Genomic DNA, 18,340 nt, shown 5'->3' with positions numbered 1-18,340 from the left:
CGTATCATTGCAAAGTCTTTTGCTGTTCAGTCGTCAGTTATTTGTTCGACTTATTTACTTTTCATCCATCCATCCGTCCACCCATCTCTCACTCCATCCGTCTCTTCATCCATCCATCCATCCATCCATCCATCCATCCATCCATCCAATCGTTCATTCATTCATTCATTCATTCACCTTCCATCTCTGTGTCAGAGCTACTAGGGAACACAAGGGGCGGTGATGTTGGGGGCACACTGCAGTGTTTTCGTATACTCTTTTATATGGGGCTACTTTCAGATATTATTATGTTTGTTTAGTATTGTTTATGTTGTCTTCATTATTGAGGTTAGATTTCCATCGTAATATGGTGTGTTATGTATCACCTTTAATATCCAGTACCATTGTAACTTTTGTATGGTATCGACAGCATGTGAGTGTTCTGTGTATACTCCGAGTATTCTTCATAGACAGCGTTGCTGTCCAGCATATTTAGCCCTGAATTTGCTGCGAGTTTTCCGTCCATTAAAAGAAGTGTTTGTATTGGTTTATGTTGTCTTGTAACACAATTTCAAGATGTGTGTATTATGTTGAAATATTGAAATATCAAAACCTTCTCCGCCAACATAACCACCCCGTGTCCCCATACTACTCATGACAGCCAGAGACAGATGTGCATAGAAAAGCTCTTTAATAATAGCAACATAACAATTAAATACACATATTTTTTCTTAACGTAAAGTTTTTCGGTAAGTACCTATCACATGCCCAACACGAAATAAAACCAGGACACACTTTTTTATATGCTCTACTACTTTTGTATTCAGGAAAATTGGTTGTGCAGTTGTTAGTGGTGTTAAAGACAACTCAAAAGTGGATTAAATACAGAACGAATTCTAATCAACAACTACGGTGTTTCTTTATGACAGTCGAAATGGTCTTCCGAGGTCTTGTGTTGGTGATCTGTTAGGAAAGAAAAATACAACATTAGAATATTTTACACTGGATTCTGATGTACAGAACTTAGTAATACATAGCCTGTAAGTATCTATTACATGTACTAGATCTGTTTAAAAGTTAAGAAGAAATGATCTAATTTGTGAAACAGAGTTTGTGACGCACCCAACCCAACCGTGTCTACAGTTAAGGAACGTGTTACTTATTAGCATATGTCAATTCTAAGGCCTCAACTTTTGACTTCATAGGGACATTTTTGGTGAGGCATAATATTTTCATTGTATCTATATCCACCAAGAGTTTGACTCGCCTTAAATCATGATTATTAACAAGACCTGGTGCTTTTGTATTGTTATGTTTCCAATAAAGAGGAAACAAGATCTATCATAACGTCTGTAAGTTGAACTTGACTTACGTTATACTTAGTAGACGCTCCTGCACTTGGTGACTCCCTCGCCGTTGATGCCGCGCACACAGACGCACTGCTTCTTGGCGGAGGGCTCGACCTGCGGTTGGAGCTGCTCGGCGATCTGCTCGCTGATGATGGCGGAGGAGTCCTTGTGGCCCTTCAGGAAGGTGTCCAGGGAGAAGATGGAGCCTGGACAGGTGCAGGACGAGAGTATAAATCAAATGGTACTTTTCATCCTCATCAATATCATCATCATGACTATCATCTTTATCATCATCTTCATCACTACCAGCACCATCATCATTACTATCATCATCATCATCATGATCATCACGACCACCATCATCTTTGTCACTATCATCTTCATCATCATCATCATCATCATTATAATCATTTTTGCGATCCAAAACAGGGACGGATATTTTTAGATTTGACTGCACTTGTTGCCACTGTGGTGCTTCATGGGGGAGGTCATTTGAAGCCTAGTAGTAATACTCAAGTGCTTTCTCTACGATTATCTATAAATCCATGATGATGATGATGATGTCCAAATCATATCCTTCTGATCTTTTTACCTGGATATGATTTTCTCAACATTTGGGTTTAGGCCGTTCACTCCTTCTGAAGCCATGTAATGTACAGTATAAGGATAGTGACATGTTACGTATTAAGGTTTCTAGTCTCACCTCCGGAGGTCTTAGCCAGCTTGACGTACTGTCCGGCGGGCAGGCTGAGCTTCTCGGCGTACTTGGACTTGGACTTGCCCTTCTTCTCGTCACGGAGAACAACACCCTGTGGAGACAACAACATCGTTTAGTGTTTCAAATACGTTTACCTCCATTTAAGAAATACTAGTACTGATAGTCATATGCAAAGAACATTTTTGATAAAGATTTCGATTAAGGCCCTTCTTAGTATATTTCCTCTATTAGAAAACACAGATTTTCATTTGAAGACGATGAATTTGACATAAAAAATACATTTCTAAAGCCAAATAGTTTCACAGTTATTTACAATATCATGGGACTGAAGCTTTATGGCGATAGTTTGATGTCAATGTTTCAACAAGACCGCTTTCGCTGCTAAAGATTTATGATCAATACCTTGCCGGTCAGGCCAACAACAGGAGAAGACTTCTTCTTGCTGATGCGGTCGATCTTGGCGTAGTCGCAGACGACGTTCATGGTGATGGAGTTCTCTCCCAGGATGTCGACGATCTCGGCCAGCTCGTTGTAGTACAGGCTCTCCTCGTGGTCGAAGACGATGATGGTCTTCGCGGCCTCGGCGCGGAAGGGGTAGGTGGAGGCCAGCTTGATGGCCTCGAAAGCTTCCATGGGCTCCTCACCCTCGAATCTGTGAAGTGTAACAAGGCAGGTGTTAGTTTTGTTACACTTTTACAACTCTACATGTTTTTGGATGTATCTTTAGTCAGTTCCTTCTAATTAGTTTACAGGACAGACATAAGTTTTGCTACATTTTAAATATCGTAGAATCCTGCCAATCAGTACAATTGTTTTGGAATGTCTCTAGATCTATTGTTGTGGCGTAAACTTTGTTTCATTGTACCATTTTAGTGTCTATTAAAGGACCAAATAAAGGACAACAGTCCAGCTAAGGTTTAGGGCAACCTAAAAGAAGCTTGATTGAAGATTTTCTGTTGTTGCTCCATCTCAACTCAAATGCACAATGCGAAGTATTTGAGCTTTCAAATCTACAGACATGCATCTCACGTGAAATACAGCTGTTATATGTACGGTATGTATTGCCAAACACATAGTTGCTCTGGTGTTTTTACATGATCAGACGACAAAACAGACAGAAAACTCACCTGAGCTCGTTGAGGCCACGCTGGAGCTGGCTGACCTGCTTGAAGAGCTCGCCCTTGATGGTGTGGACATGGGGCTCACGGTGGACATCCTTGCCGGCGAAGGCGACGATTCCGAACTCAACATCCTACGGTAACAAAATACAACTTAAGTCAGAAACTGGTTCCTTCCTGACCACCAATTGCCTTCTCCATGTTTTCTCACACTTATTTTCATAGCTAAGGCAGTTTGCCGCTGAAATCTTATCAGAGTCAGTTATACGGGTAACAGGACTACAAGAAACGTTGGTTTAAACAATAAGCCAAAAACAAACGTTCTGCGCCCTAGTTCTAAGTATGATACCTTAATGTGTCATTAATGTCAAAAGAACATAAAACAGCCTTTGCAGGTCGAAAAGTAAACCTGTATGCTTGAAAACTGAGTTTTCACTAAAACCAAGACCAAAACCAAGATCAATACTGTAACAGGTAACATAAATACTTGAGACGGTTACCTTGAACTTGTTCTGCTCGAGGTTCTTGACGACGGCCTGGGCGAGTCTCAGGAGCTGCTCCTCGGGCTTGCCGTAGCGGTCCTTCATCTTGCGGCTCTCGGACACCACGAAGACAACATCGGCCTTGCGGGCGGCCCTCCTGTTCCACCTGTCTCCGGGCTGCTTGTCCTCCTCACAGGATGCTGTGGTGGGAAAATACGTCATTTTTCAGTCCTAAGCTTTGTCATCTGTTGAACTGTCTCTCAGCATATCAATTCATCTATAAGGTTTGTGTCTTAATTGCAAAGGTGCCCGTCAAGCATGCAGCCCCGAACGGACTCCAAAGCCACAAATTTGTTCCGATTGACTGCCGGATAGCCACGGCGTCTATTTGTCACCGGGTCCCGGGTTTATTTTAAGTCCGACTTAAATTCAACCTGGTGCCCGGCCTTAACAGTATCTATATACACATACATACAATTTTTGTCGTCGTTTTTGTCAAAGCCCATAGAATGCAACTTACAGGTCGAGCTGGATCATTATGCTAATGTCATAGGAGTCGTTCAGGGACTTGAATAGTGTTTTTTTATAGTGTAGAACCACAAATTTGTTCCGGTGGACTGACAGATACCGGGGGTACTTCTTGGTGTCCGATTTAGATTCAACCCGGTGCCCGACATAAACAGTATTTTTAAGCGCATGCATACAGTTTTTGTTGTCTCTTGGTCCGTTTTTGTCTTTGAAAGTCCACCTTCAAAACTGCGAAATCCAAACAACATACAGATTTACCCGGATCAGATTGCAAAATGTTATAGGAGTTGGTAAGGGACATGAATAGTCAGACCGTAGGGTAGAGACCATAGAGACCATGATTCCGACTCACCGCAGACTTCTTCCTGCTCGATCCTGATGCCCTTGGCCTCGCAGGCGGCGATGTAGCCGGCGGTCACGGTGCAGATGCTCTTCTTGGGCTCCTTTAGGTTGCACCTCTTGGAGTCGCTCTTGCAGGCCTGCCTGAACGGCTCGGGGTCGACGGCCTGGAAGCAACGCCTGAGAAACAGTGGAAGAAGTCTTAGTACTACTTAGTAAGTAGCTACTACCTAGATTGGTATTGTAGGTCTTCATTCGTACCAGTTCTTGCCAAATGATTGTTGGAATATAATCCATTTGCTATGACTACGACTTTGTCTTGAGTAACTTTTAGTTGTAACTCTTATTACCTGGAGTTCAGTTATTGTTTGACTTATTTTCTAGCACTTGGTACAGTTCCTTGACTAGTTACATGGTAGTTACCATTTGGAATAGTGTAATCATATAAATGTCCTCCAGGCCACTTCATTTTGTAAATACATGCAACGTTTGTGATGTACTTGATGTAGGAAATGTCGGACACTTGTGATGTGATGATGAACACTTAAAATGAAAAGTTGTTGAAGGCATCTGACTTAAAAGTTGCTCCAAACGTTGCTCGATTCCTCTTGTAGCATGTATGTATCTCTATCTATATCTATATAGCCGGTATAACCGCCCTTTGGCTTAACACACCAGCTTCGCAGGCACGCGACGCGACAGCAGCTGGTTATATTACACTGAATGACTTGTCATACCTAGCTTTTGCACATCTATCTGCAAGCGTCCTTTCAAAATACCCAGAGAAGATGCCCCTGCTGTGCTTAAATGTGATAACAAATTCTACTCTACGATAGTTCTCGGGAAACACGAACTGTACATATACTGTATAAGTATTCGCACCTGAACTTGGAGGCGTAGTTCTCGCGGCTGAAGAGCTCGTCACACTTGGGAGACTCGGGGATGTAGCAGTCGGTGATGGCGGCGAACTTGCCCTTGGCGACGTTCCTCTCGCTGTCGATCTGCGGAGGAACAGTCCAACTCGTCAGTCACAAAATGTTTTTGAAAAATCATCACATCTAAGTTCCAAACGCCTGTCTTAAACAGCGGGAGAACCCTTCTAGCCTGTCTGTCAGAGGGGTTACATAGGTGATAGAACTGGTTTGTTCTTTCCATCATCAAAGAGATAAACAAAAATCTCAACAGTTGTAATCTGGATAGCAACATGTCCGTTTACGATTTCAGTGTATTGCATACGTTTATACGATCATTTTTGAGCGAGTAGTCCAATGCATTTGTAGACGGTTCAATACTTTGGGTTTACCAATTCCAGGTTGTATCAGTCCCCTGGGTGTTCTTTTGGGGCAGGATGACTGTATTTGAATGCTCTGTGGTCCGGGGTATAGTCAAGGTAAGAAAGATACACTGTATCGAAGCCCACCTTGCCGTTCTTTGTGTTGGTGACCTCGTAGGAGTTTGTGCCATAGTCTGTATAGACTGACTGACAGTAGTATGTTCATAAGAAATCGGGGTATAGTTCACACAAAAAAAGTTGTTTCGAGTCCCACCTTGCAGTTCTTGGTCTTGGTGACCTCGTAGGAGTTGACGAAGGCATCCTCGCGGTCGGTGACGGACCCGTCGGGGCGGCGGAAGTCGGTGGCGGGCTCGTTGTCGTTGGTGCCGAGCAGACCCAGGGTCTTGTTGTGGTACCAGCCGGAGATGTTGTACACGCAGATCTCGTTGATGGCGTCGCAGCGGACGGACACGCCGTCGCGGGTGGTGATGTTCACGTAGGGTCCCTGGCGCAGGATGGTGATATTCTTCTCCTCGCTCTGGTAGGGGAGCTCGGTGGGCTGCTTGGAGCCTACGGAACGAAGTTGCATATTTATTCAAGGAAACCTTACTTTGCTTTGTGTGCTACAGCTTCCAAGGCCTGAAGGTTCAACGGTAAAGCTTATGAATCTTGTTTTCAACTGGGTAAAATTGTGTAAACGCAGTTTAGAATTCTGGTTCTGTGCGTGTCCATAGCGTATCCACTTAAATGTGCTACCTTCGGCCTTTTTACTTTAAGTAATTAGTAAAGAGGTAAGTAGCCCCCTCCCAAAGAAACCCAGCAAGTATCTCCGAATGCTAAAAAAAACTACTTACAGTGCAAACAAACTGAGAAAGCCACTGACTGGTTAGGCAGTTCTGGCTGTACGTATTTGATAGTCCAACCAACAAATCTTGAATACCAATAGCAACAAGAAGGCAGATTCTTACCGTCAACCCTGACGTGGTTCTCCTTGTTAATCTCGACCACAGCGGTGGGCAGCTGGACGGTGATGCCCTCCTTGCTGCTCAGGATGGTGAAGTTGCCGTCGTCGAAGTCGCGGGCCAGGACGTAGACGCAGTCGTCGGAGGCGGCCTGGGGCACGTCGTACAGGTGCTCGTCCCAGGTGAGGACGTGCTGACCGAAGGTGATGGAGGTCCCTGGGAAGACATTAGGACAGGTTAGATCGTGGTAACGATAGCAAAAATGCGTTCGACTTTGTTTAGCCTTACAATGAAGGGGATTTGTCCCCTGGAGGGATATTTATTTTATATTGAAGTGACATTGGGGTCCAAAGATGATCAGAGACAACAACAAAAAAGACAAGAAACCGACAAATATCTGTCTTTTTCTTGAATTTGAAACTTAGTTGATACCTTTGGCCATAACGCACCGGGCTAAGACTTAATAAATATACGTTCTCTCGACAATGGTGAATTATCCAGTGGTGGCTTAGACTATGTCATTCTTATCGAAGCCCCAATCCCTGAGTACAGAAGTGGTCTGTTATGCAGTGGTTTATCATGTTCAGCCAAAGTTTGTAACTTACTATAGAAAGTTTTTGTATTTGTCTTTTCTGACTGTTCCACTACCCATGTATTGCATGTGAAATTAACCATGTAATTCGTCCAGACACACCAGTATATGTTATCCCTCCATGTGCAATAGTACTCGACAGTACAAACACTAGTCTTAGTGGTTGACAAATGTACCATTGTTGTTGTTTTTAATAAAAAAAAAAAAAACTTACTGTCGAAAGGTGGGATCTCGCGCATAGCGGACATGGGGGAGCGCCACATGGCCGTCATCATCTCAGCGGTCTGCCTCAGGAGGTCGGCGGTCCTGTTGCTCACGGAAGGAACCTGAAATGATAACGATGGTGGTTCTATCAACAAGAGTTTCATTTTTCGTGGAATTCTTGCCCGAGGGCTAATGGAACATACAATATATACAAAAAAGTATACAGACAAGCGACTGTTCTACTATGGACTGCTGCGAACTACAATCTAAGCTTTTTGGGGTTGACGTTTGGGATTGACTTTTTGGAAGAAGTGGGAGGCACTTTTTCCGTAATTAGTAGGTTTTGCGAACACTGTTGTAACTTTCTATTCGTCAGTCAACGCTAGAAAATAATGTACACCAATGCTTACCTCGTCGAAGCGGGTCCAGTTGAAGGGGTGGTACAGGTTAAACTCGATGCTGCCGTTGGAGGACTGCACGACGTAGTCGGTGGCGTACTTGGCGGCGTAGGAGGTGGTCTCCCAGGTCTTGTTCACGGCCCACTCAGTAACCTGGGGAACAACGTGGAGGGAAATTAATTAAATTATTGGTGTTTTGCTCTGATGTTTCTTGTATCACTGTAACAACGCAGAAATAAGATCTAGAACTGGGCTGATTCCATTGATGTTATCCGTCAGTGCGGCCTGACAATTTGTTTAGTCCATAGATGATGATCCTTTGATGTATGACTGTGCCAACAGTGGCAAGGCTACAAAAATATTTCATCTATTTACCCAATATTCTACGCAAGCAGTACTATATATATATATATATATATATATATATATATATATATATATATATATATATATATATATACATAGCTGAGTAGCATACATAGGTTGTGTTCTGAATGTTTGATACTGATGTAAGGATAGCCGTACCTGAGGCACGTACTCCACGGTGTAGTTGAGGGTACGGTTGATGGCCAGATCGGTCATGGCCATGGCGACCTGGCTGGCGTCGGTGTAGTTCACGTTACGGGCGTACTGGATGGTGGAGTTGGCCAGCCTGATGCTGTAGTTGATGGGGTCCCAATAGCGCCAGGCCCAGCCTAGAGAAACATGTCTCATTACTACTTATATCTACATGGACTTAGATTTGCCTAACTAGCATGGTTAGCTATCATGTTGCTGTAGCTGATGAAGTCTTAGTCTAGTGAAACACAGTTTATATCTCACTACTAGTATGGAGTTACATTTGCCTAACTAGTCGCTCAAGCATACGGAGTGGAAGGTGGTCTGTGTGATGATGAACGAGTCGCATACTGTTCAGAGCTAATGACCAGGTGGTTTCGAGTCACCACACTCTGTGGATCTAAACGATAACGATTAACAAGACTTTCCTAATGTCTATCGTATCAAGAGACGATCATCACTTCTTGTTTTGTTCTATTCCGACTCAGGACCAGAACGGTTCTGTGAACAGTTTTGCTATCCTTTCCTAGTACTCTACCATACGCTTAGGAACAGAAAAAAGGCTTCGTGCTACTTACTGACAACTGGCAGGTTGCCGTCGATGAAGCGAGTGACGTTGCGCATGACGTTCTCGGTGACGTTGTAGCCGTAGTAGGAGGCGTTCATGGCCAGCTGGGTCAGGTTACCGATCAGGTGGGTAGCGTTCCTCTGCAGCTTCTGCAGATGGAGAGAACGGTCATGATTGGTCAAGGATTCACAAGACACGTAGGCACTAAGGCTATTTGCTATCCACATTTTAGCCAATATAACACGTAACAATTTTGCACAGATAGATATGAGCAATAGCATTTCTGCAGAAAACGGTAAGAAGGTACGAATCTTTTCTTGGACAAGAACATATCCAATGGCAAGAAATCATTTTAGGTTTTCTATAGCTATTAACAACTCTTAAGTTATCATATTGTAAATAGCCTTCCAACATACATGTATAAGTAAGCTAACAAACTACAATAAAATTCCAACATTCTCACCAGAGCTTAACAAAACAACAACGTCAACAACAACAACAGAAACATTGCTTACGGTAGAGTAACGGGTGACGTTCTGGATGAGCTGAGTGACGTTGCCGACGATCTCGGATCCCTTGATGGTGACGTTGATCTGGGGGATGGTGAAGGTCAAGTTGTTCAGGGACTCGATGGAGTAGTTCAGGGTCTTGTTGACCAGCTCCAGGGTGTAGTTCATGGTGTAGTTCGCCAGGTGGAGCGTGGTGTTGAGGGCAGAGGTCACGGTGGCGTTGTAGTTGTCCAGGACGTAGTTGACGGTGTAGTTGAACACGTACATGGAGACGTTCAGGGTCTGGTTGGCGCAGTCCATGGAGAAGTTGTAGCTCAGGACGATGGGCTCCTTGATGGCCTAAGGAAACAAAAGTAGCATCACATGATCAATACATGACTGCTGGATTAGCCATCAACATAGCACTAGAATGCCGGTACTTAGTGTAACTACTACCTATTGTCTACTGAAATTGCCATCAGAAGACTAAAATGGCTGGGCCATGTTCTACGGATGTATCCCCAAAGTTGCTCTACACTGGGTCCCTGAGGGGAAGAGAAAACGGGGACGTCCTAAAACTACGTGCGTGGATACGCACTGTGGCTAAAGACCTAGCGGCCATTGGGATCCCCTGGGATGCTGCTCAGCCCCTAGCACAGAACAGACCCTAGTGGAGGAAACTTATCCCACATGGGATGAAGAGGATAATTAAGAAAGTAAGTTTGTGCCTACCTCAGAGATGGTCCTGTTGATGTACTTGAGGGGGTACTTGTTGATGGGGTGGGACTGGTTCCAGATGGCGCGGTAGAAGGCCTTGGTGAGCTGGAAGGTGAGGTTGGTGGGCCTGAGCAGCAGGGACTCCGGGTTCAGGCGGAACCGGAAGGACACGGCGTCGGAGCGGTTCAGGGCCACGGCCAGCTGCCAGGCGGTGATGTTACGGTACTCGGGCTGCGGGAAAATGTGAGGAAACAACGTTATTATGATTACCACTGTGAAGAAGTGTCTCGTTGATGATGAAAGAGAGCAGGGGTAACGTTTATATATGAGAATATGGCGATGAAACATTCAACTTCGTTTCTTGTCATTTTGGTAAAAGCATTTGTTGATGATTCATGTGACTGTTGAGGACACTTAGCAATTAATGGACCTATTGCAGAATACACACATACATACAGAGACCAAAACTGTAGAAAGGTAGAATGGTGAAGCCATTGCTTACCAAGTCTGAAGGCACCAAAAGTCATTAACAATGGCCATGAAAGAAAGGAGTGTCTATACCCCTATTGCTTTTTTTATATATTTCTTGCTCATCCAAACATAGTCAACACGAGATGAAGATCGATTTATGTAGGACTTGACAAGGTTGAAGACCTACCTTCTGCTGGTGGTACAGAGTGACGTTGAGCACGCTAGCGTTACGCTGGGCCAGCAGAGCCACGGAGCTCTCCAGGGTGGGCACGGTCAGGTTAGCGTACACGGTGTTGTTGCTCATGGTGAAGTTCATGGTGGCGTTGACCCAGTCGTAGGCGGTGACGTTGACCACCAGGGAGTGGTTGAACTTGGTGAACCAGATGTCGGTGACGTTGATGCCGGTGGTGTTCATGGTGACGTTGACAGTGACGTCAGGGTGGGTCAGGTTCGCGGAGGCGGAGATGTTCAGCTCGGTCAGGTTGTGGGCGTGAGACACGTTCAGGTAGCCTGGGAACAACACGGAGAAGAACTCGGTTAGGTATTATGTACGCAGGCCGGTTCTCTTCAGGATCCAACAGCTGTGTTCAGAGTCAGAAAGAGAGACTTGTGTTCCTCACTCAGCATATCTTGTGCAGCATGTTCACAAACACCAGAAATACGAAAGCAAATTGCTGTATAGGTCATTCACATTAAATGTTTTGTTCTTGAAGGCCGATGAAGTATTTATCGAGTTGAAATAAAAGCACAAAAACAAAACAAAAACAAAAATGTATAATGAATCTTTAAGCTAGACTTCATTAAGAAGAATCCATTAACCAGTGATGACATCCCTGATGTCCACATTCGAGATTAAGGTTCAAGTTAGACTTAAAGGTTATTGTTACTTATAGTTAAAGGTTATAGTTAATTGCAAGCATACACGGGGATATAATGATGAAAATGTAACAGGATTTAGAATAAACGTAAATAATGAAATAAACTTACTCTGCATGGTGAAGTTGAGGAAGTCCAGGGTGGAGTTGGCGGTGCAGTTGAGCAGGTGCACGATGGCGGACTTGTTCTGCACCAGGGTGGTGTTCACCAGCTGGCTGTCCAGGGTCAGGTTGTACACGGGGGAGCTCACGTTAACCTGGGAAACGGAGAGAAATACACGTTAAGTACACGTTTATTCTTAGAAATAAACGTTACGTTTACTCTTAGAAATACACGTTACGTTTATTCTTAGAAATACACGTTAAGCACCCATTTTTCTTAGGAATACACGTTACGTTTATTCCTAAAAATACACGATAAGCACCCATTTTTCTTAGAAATACACGTTAAGTACACATTTTTCTCAGAGATCGATACATGCTAAGTACACATGTTTTCAGAGTTAGCATCAACTTGTAGTATAGGATCAGAAAATGTGAAACTCAAAACTCAACTAATTTCAGAGGCTTTAAGTAATCAAATCTTACGTAAAATGATATTTTGAGACATCTTTTTAATCCGGAAATTAAAGTTATCTAGACTATGTTTTTTTTATTAAGGGTTCAAGCAACTTCAAAAACGTCAACATTTGGACACCATAGCTGAAACAACACTATGTAAAAGGGGGAAAACGGCTGAACTAGACCTAAGCATAAGCTTAAGTAAGTTGGAGAGTAACAATTACCCTGAAGGTGGTGTTTCCGAGAGCCGGCACGATGATCTTGGGGTACAGAGTCATACGTGGCAGGCTCATGTTCCCGACGAAGTAGGAGACCTGGGGCACGTAAGGCAGGCGCCAGATGTACTCGGTCACGTTCCTGACGCAAAAATAGGCAAATATATCAAGGGTTGCGCTGCTATTAGAAAGAATACCGTAGCTAACGATTAGCCTACTCTATTGTAATACTATATCAAAGAATTCTGTGGAAGAGGCTGCCGTACCAAGATTGAACTCATAAGTCATGAAATGAACTGCCAGGAGAGAACTGTAACCGGTAACCAGTAACCGACTGAGGAGCAGGCTGAGCTGTCGACCGTCTTCCGAGACGATAAGAGCCGAAGATACCTCTATTATGTACTTTGTGTAATAGTTGTTGCCATACATTGTATCATGTACAATTGTCGTGCAATAAAGTTCTTCTATGTTCCTTTGGTGTGTACCTGACGACGGGCAGGGTGTAGTTGAGCACCAGGTAGGTGGCGTTGCGCAGGTAGTCGGTGGCGTTCAGCATCTGGTCGGTGGTGTTGAGGAAGTAGGTGACGTTAGAGGCGAGCTCGGTGACGTTGCCGATGTAAGGCAGGCTGACGTTCATGTAGGTGGAGGTGGCGTTAGCCAGGGCGTACAGCCAGGTGGTGTTCAGCCTGATCTCGCCAAGCTAGAGGGAGTGAATGAATAGATGAATAAAGGAATGAAATTTGTGTTGTCACTATTGCAGACTTTAAAATTCTTAATTGAGCTGTACCTAACTTCAGTGTGATGTCGACCTGCTAGATTGATCGAATGGATGAACGAAAAAACGAACGGATGAATGGACGATTCCTCATGATTGTACACCCGTATAAATCAAATCAAAATCAAATATCAATGGACGAATGAATGAACGAAGGAATGAATGAACGGATGAACGAATGAACGAACGAATGAAGTTTATCTAAACAATTTTTTAAACTGGAAAGTTTCCAGGTTTATTATGTACTGTCTGGTCAAGTGCGGCTATGTACCGATGTGCTACACTGTTACTCAAGTGATTCATTCTAAACTAGGTTGCAATGTATGTGTATCTATGCCTGATAAGAAGAAAGTAGTGCGGATGCTATGAACTTGTGTTTTAAGATACTGTAACATGTTAGATTTTAGTTCGAGTTTAATCCAGTATAAACCTTCGGAAGTGTGGAGTCACAACCAAACGAAGCAAACAGAGATAGGACAGATATACCTCAGTAACATCCAGAGCTACTGCACCACGTACATGATTTATACCATGATGTCCTAAGTTTCTAAATATATGCAATGCACTGTATCAGCTCAGATTTGTGTCGGTGTTTGATGTCCTAATCCTATAGATCTGCAAGGCGGAAATGTAATGAGTGTATACCTTGGTGGTGGGAGCGGTGAAGTTGAAGATGGGGAACTCCCAGGTCTCGTTAGACTTGCTGTAGCAGAAGTAGGTGGTGACGTTAACGCGCTGGAGCTGCTGGGGGGAGGAGGTCTCGTTCAGACGAAGGACGTCCCACAGAGAGATGTTGTAGAGACTGATGTACTGCAGCAGTGTGGCGTTGGTGGCAGCTGTCTCGTTAGACCAGATCTACAGGGGGTGCGGCAAAACCATGGTAAACTCAGCACAGGAAAGGGTTCTCCATCAAAACCGTTAACAAATCCCTACATACATGTACTCACGTTATTGATTCTTCCTGTGATTTTTAGTCACACTATTGTAAGTTTGGATGGTTACGTTTCACTTTGGCACGATATTGGAATAATTCTTAGAGATTGTAAGCATTCAATGGCAATGTCCGAAGTGCTAGTTACAAGTGTCTTATGATGTTATACAGGTACTTCTTTAAGATTCTAAGTATCCAATGTCGTTATCATCTGAATTTGAATTGCTATTGCTATTGAGAAGTGTCCTGTAATGTTAGGTATTTCCCAACCTCGAAGTGAGTCAGGTTGTTGCGCACGGTCAGGTTCTGGGCCAGGTGCACCTGCTGGACCGGGGTCTGGCACGAGAAGGTGTGGTTGAAGGTGACGTTCTGCTTCTCCCAGCCCACGGCGATGGAGGCGTTGTGGGTGAAGTTGCAGCGCATCCACTGCTGGCTGTGGTTGAAGGACAGGCCGGTGATGATCTCGTTGTAGTGGGGGATGGTCAGGTTGGCCTCAGCTGTGTGGTAGAAAAGAGTTAAGGTGTTATTGAAGGTTTCTAGGTATGAGAGTTCTATGCGGATCTCTTCCTTTCTCTCCCTCATATTCTCTCTTTCTTTGTTCTCGCACACACACACACAGACACACACAACTATCGCACACACATACGCACACACAAACACACACACACGACTATTTTCCTCTTACTGTCGACCAAAGACAGCCAGGATAGTAAAGACCTACACACACAACTGCAACTCGTTCAAGAACACTCTAAGCACCCAATTGCAACAACCAGCCGTTATAAGGCACTATAAAAAAAAAACGATACACTGGATAACGTACCCTGGGTGGTGAAGTTCAGGAACTCCAGGGTGCAGTTGACGGTGGCGTTGGCCCTGGCGATGATGGAGGTCTCGTTCCTGAGTTCGGCTCCGGCGGAGACATTGTAGATGGGAGACCTCATCTCCATGGAGACGCTGGCGTTACCCATTGCGGGGATGGGGAGGTGCAGCCTCTTGGGCAGGTTCAGCTTGTAAGATGGGATCACCTGGGAAGAACATGAGGTAGTGGAGTCAATGGACTGGAAGATTCATATAGAGCTAGCGTTCCACTGTGTCAAAAAGCAGTTACTCATGCAACTGGATATGATCTGGGAAACGGTCAGTCATTGCAGGTAGCATCTACTACCTTTCGTTGGAGACACTGCAGAGATATGGACGAAAAAAGCCCGGTCCAATTGGCGGAAGAGAATTTGGATTGTCCAATAGAAAACAGTCAAAATCAAGATGATCGTTCCACCGGTTATTTCCAGTATATTGTGTGGACTTTCATTGAGCGTGTCACCGATCATCAAAATCTAATGCAATTTGCTTATCATTGTCTTTCTGTTTGAAACATCTTCCCCTAGAAATACATCTTCCCCTATTTGTAAACTATCCACTGACAGATATTTTAAGCAATCAAAATTCATCATGGCGGCGCCCAAAGACGGAAGCAAAAACAGAACAGGTTTCGCTCATCGCGAACCTGTAATAATAGCAACAATGCTGTTGCATCCCGTACCTTTGGCATCCTGGGGATCTGGAAGGGCACGTACTGCTGGACCTCCTCCTGGGTGGGGATCCTGGGCAGGGTGATGTTGGGCAGCAGCTCCACGGGCAGGGACAGACGCATCTCGGGGATGGTCAGGTTGGTGCAGGGCACGGTCCACTGGAAGATGAAGGAAACAATTGTTTGTTTGTTTATTTTTTTTATCCAGGGGTACATGTCGCCTGACCGGCGTTTTTCAAAGATCCCTGAAAGGTTAATTCAGCTAAACTCCATGAACCAGGTACTACATAGCAGTCGACAGCTAAATTGTGCATCTTTGATTACACAAAAACTAAAAAACTTAACATCACTAAAATTTTATCGTCTTTTCATATACAGTGTAATTGCTAATGGTAAAATATATCCTAAATTGATATGTAAAGGAGTTGAAGACAATCTTAGAACATTTGTTGAAGAGCAAATTTTATCCCCTAGTTATGAGTCGATATGTAGAGTAAACTTTAAAAGTTATGGGAAATGTTGAGGGTGGTAAGACTAACGTTGATAGACGGATTAGTGTTTGTTGAAGAGCAGGTTTTATGCCCTAGCTATGAATTGATATGTATTTGGTAATCGGTATTTATTGGAAATGTAGATAGAACTCTAAATCGTTTTGTGCCTACCTGAGAGATGTTAAGGGTGGTCAGGCTGACGTTGATAGACGGGGTGGTGTAGTTGGTCAGCGGCACGCGGAAGGCGGGGATGGAAGTGTTGACGCCCAGGCGGATGGAGGGGATGGTGTAGTTGAACCACGGCACGGTGATCTCTGGGGTGCTGATGTTGGCGTAGGTCAGGGGGGTCATGTCGGGGATCTGGGGCAGCTGGATCTTCTGCAGATCGGGGATGGGGATCTTGGGGGTCCTGATCCTGGGCAGATCAACCTTGATCCAGGTGATCTTACCGAAGTCGTAGCGCCACACGCCGGAGAAGTTGAGGTACTGCAGCTGGTTGTAGGAGGTGGTCCTGTTCATGCCGGTGACGTTCCAGATGGAAGTGTTGACGTAAGGGATGCGGAAGTCCAGGAAGGTCAGGTTGGCACCGATGGAGGTGTTGTGGACGGCCTCGATGCGCTGCCAGTCGTTGACGATGCTGACGTTCTGCGCGAAGCAGGTGGAGTTGACCTTGGCGGTGACGTTCCAGGTGATGTTCTGCCTTTCCAGAGCGATGGTGGCGTTCATCAGGTGGGTCATGTTGGTGATGAAGGATGGAGTGGACACGTTGAACCCGGTGTAAGGCACGGTGATGTTGATGGACGGGATCTCGCACCTGTCAGATAATAAACAGAACAACATGAGACGGGGGGCGACATAGGTTATCTGGTGAACAGATGGGTCATGTTGGAGTGGAGATGTTGAACCCGGTGTAAGGCACGGTGATGTTGATGGACGGGATCTCGCACCTGTCAGATCAGAAACATACAAACGTAAGACGGGGGCCGACATAGGTTTTCTGGTACACTAGTGGGTCATGTTAGTGAGGAAGGATGGAGTGGACATGTTGAACCCTGTGTAAGGCACGGTGATGTTGATGGACGGGATCTCGCACCTGTCAGATCAGAAACATAAAAACTTAAGACGGGGGGCGACATAGGTTATCTGGTACACTAGTGGGTCATGTTGGTGATGAAGGAGGGAGTAGACACGTTGAACCCGGTGTAAGGCACGGTGATGTTGATGGACGGGATCTCGCACCTGTCAGATCAGAAACATAAAAATTTAAGACGGGGGGCGACATAGGTTATCTGGTACACTAGTGGGTCATGTTGGTGATGAAGGATGGAGTGGACACGTTGAACCCGGTGTAAGGCACGGTGATGTTGATGGACGGGATCTCGCACCTGTCAGATAATAAACAGAACAACATGAGACGGGGGACGACATAGGTTATCTGGTGAACAGATGGGTCATGTTGGAGTGGAGATGTTGAACCCGGTGTAAGGCACGGTGATGTTGATGGACGGGATCTCGCACCTGTCAGATCAGAAACATACAAACGTAAGACGGGGGCCGACATAGGTTATCTGGTAAACAGGTGGGTCATGTCAGGACTTCTTTGATTCAACTGCAATTGCAAGCCATTCCGGCATTCCATGCTTCGCCTATTTGGTCAATTAGTCCTCACTCATAGTGAGCAATTGAACTGGTCTTAATCATGATGTTTCTGACCTAGGGCGAAGAGATGCTGTTGCAGTTACAATGTAACCCGTAACCTTAGAGTAGCTTTCAGGTCACACCTTGAAATGCCTTCTGGTCTTGTTACTTGGTGACCAATAAGTAGATAAAAAAATTACTTTGAGAATACATCTGATCGTAGACAAGGACGATGTAACTGTATCTCTGTTATATACTTTGTCTAACCCTTGCCTCTTCCCTCATGACCTCAATGAAAAGCGGCCTGCAGGCCGATTTGAGCTTGCATGAATAAATAAAGGTTCAAACAAACAAACAAAAGAAACAAACCTGGCACTAGTGTTAGTGTAGACGTTGACGGAGGTGCAGAAGCAGCTCTCGATGCGCGCGGTGTGGTTGAGCTGGACCCTGTCGGCCTGAGCGGTCAGGTTCCAGAACAGGGTGGTGTTCATGAAGCTCACGAAGGCAGTGGCGTTGTGGGTCACGTTGGCCTGCATCTCGGGGGTGCTCACGTGAACGATAGAACGAAAGAAACAAAAA

At 44.8% G+C, this 18,340-nt stretch overlaps 1 protein-coding gene across 1 annotated transcript in view; it reads right to left on the bottom strand.

The window, feature by feature from the left end:
- Nucleotides 1–653: 653 nt before the first annotated feature.
- LOC118431650 overlaps nt 654–18,340 on the bottom strand; it is a gene marked incomplete in the record, with an annotated part of 19,653 nt that continues 1,966 nt past the window's right edge. The window contains 27 exon segments of the mRNA XM_035842892.1: nt 654–942; nt 1,352–1,534; nt 2,032–2,137; nt 2,449–2,698; nt 3,174–3,298; nt 3,665–3,846; nt 4,527–4,693; nt 5,396–5,514; nt 6,061–6,356; nt 6,755–6,964; nt 7,555–7,666; nt 7,955–8,095; nt 8,468–8,637; nt 9,079–9,217; nt 9,584–9,916; nt 10,289–10,504; nt 10,932–11,254; nt 11,732–11,876; nt 12,405–12,537; nt 12,881–13,095; nt 13,816–14,025; nt 14,372–14,598; nt 14,925–15,129; nt 15,645–15,791; nt 16,295–16,861; nt 17,433–17,508; nt 18,131–18,307. Of these exon segments, the coding sequence (XP_035698785.1) occupies nt 1,359–1,534; nt 2,032–2,137; nt 2,449–2,698; nt 3,174–3,298; nt 3,665–3,846; nt 4,527–4,693; nt 5,396–5,514; nt 6,061–6,356; nt 6,755–6,964; nt 7,555–7,666; nt 7,955–8,095; nt 8,468–8,637; nt 9,079–9,217; nt 9,584–9,916; nt 10,289–10,504; nt 10,932–11,254; nt 11,732–11,876; nt 12,405–12,537; nt 12,881–13,095; nt 13,816–14,025; nt 14,372–14,598; nt 14,925–15,129; nt 15,645–15,791; nt 16,295–16,861; nt 17,433–17,508; nt 18,131–18,307 (5,167 nt within the window).

Source organism: Branchiostoma floridae, chromosome 15, assembly GCF_000003815.2.
Source record: "Branchiostoma floridae strain S238N-H82 chromosome 15, Bfl_VNyyK, whole genome shotgun sequence".
Classification (NCBI taxonomy): Eukaryota; Metazoa; Chordata; class Leptocardii; order Amphioxiformes; family Branchiostomatidae; genus Branchiostoma; species Branchiostoma floridae.
Note: the sequence above shows the minus strand (reverse complement) of the source record. Positions and strands in the feature narration are given on the sequence as shown.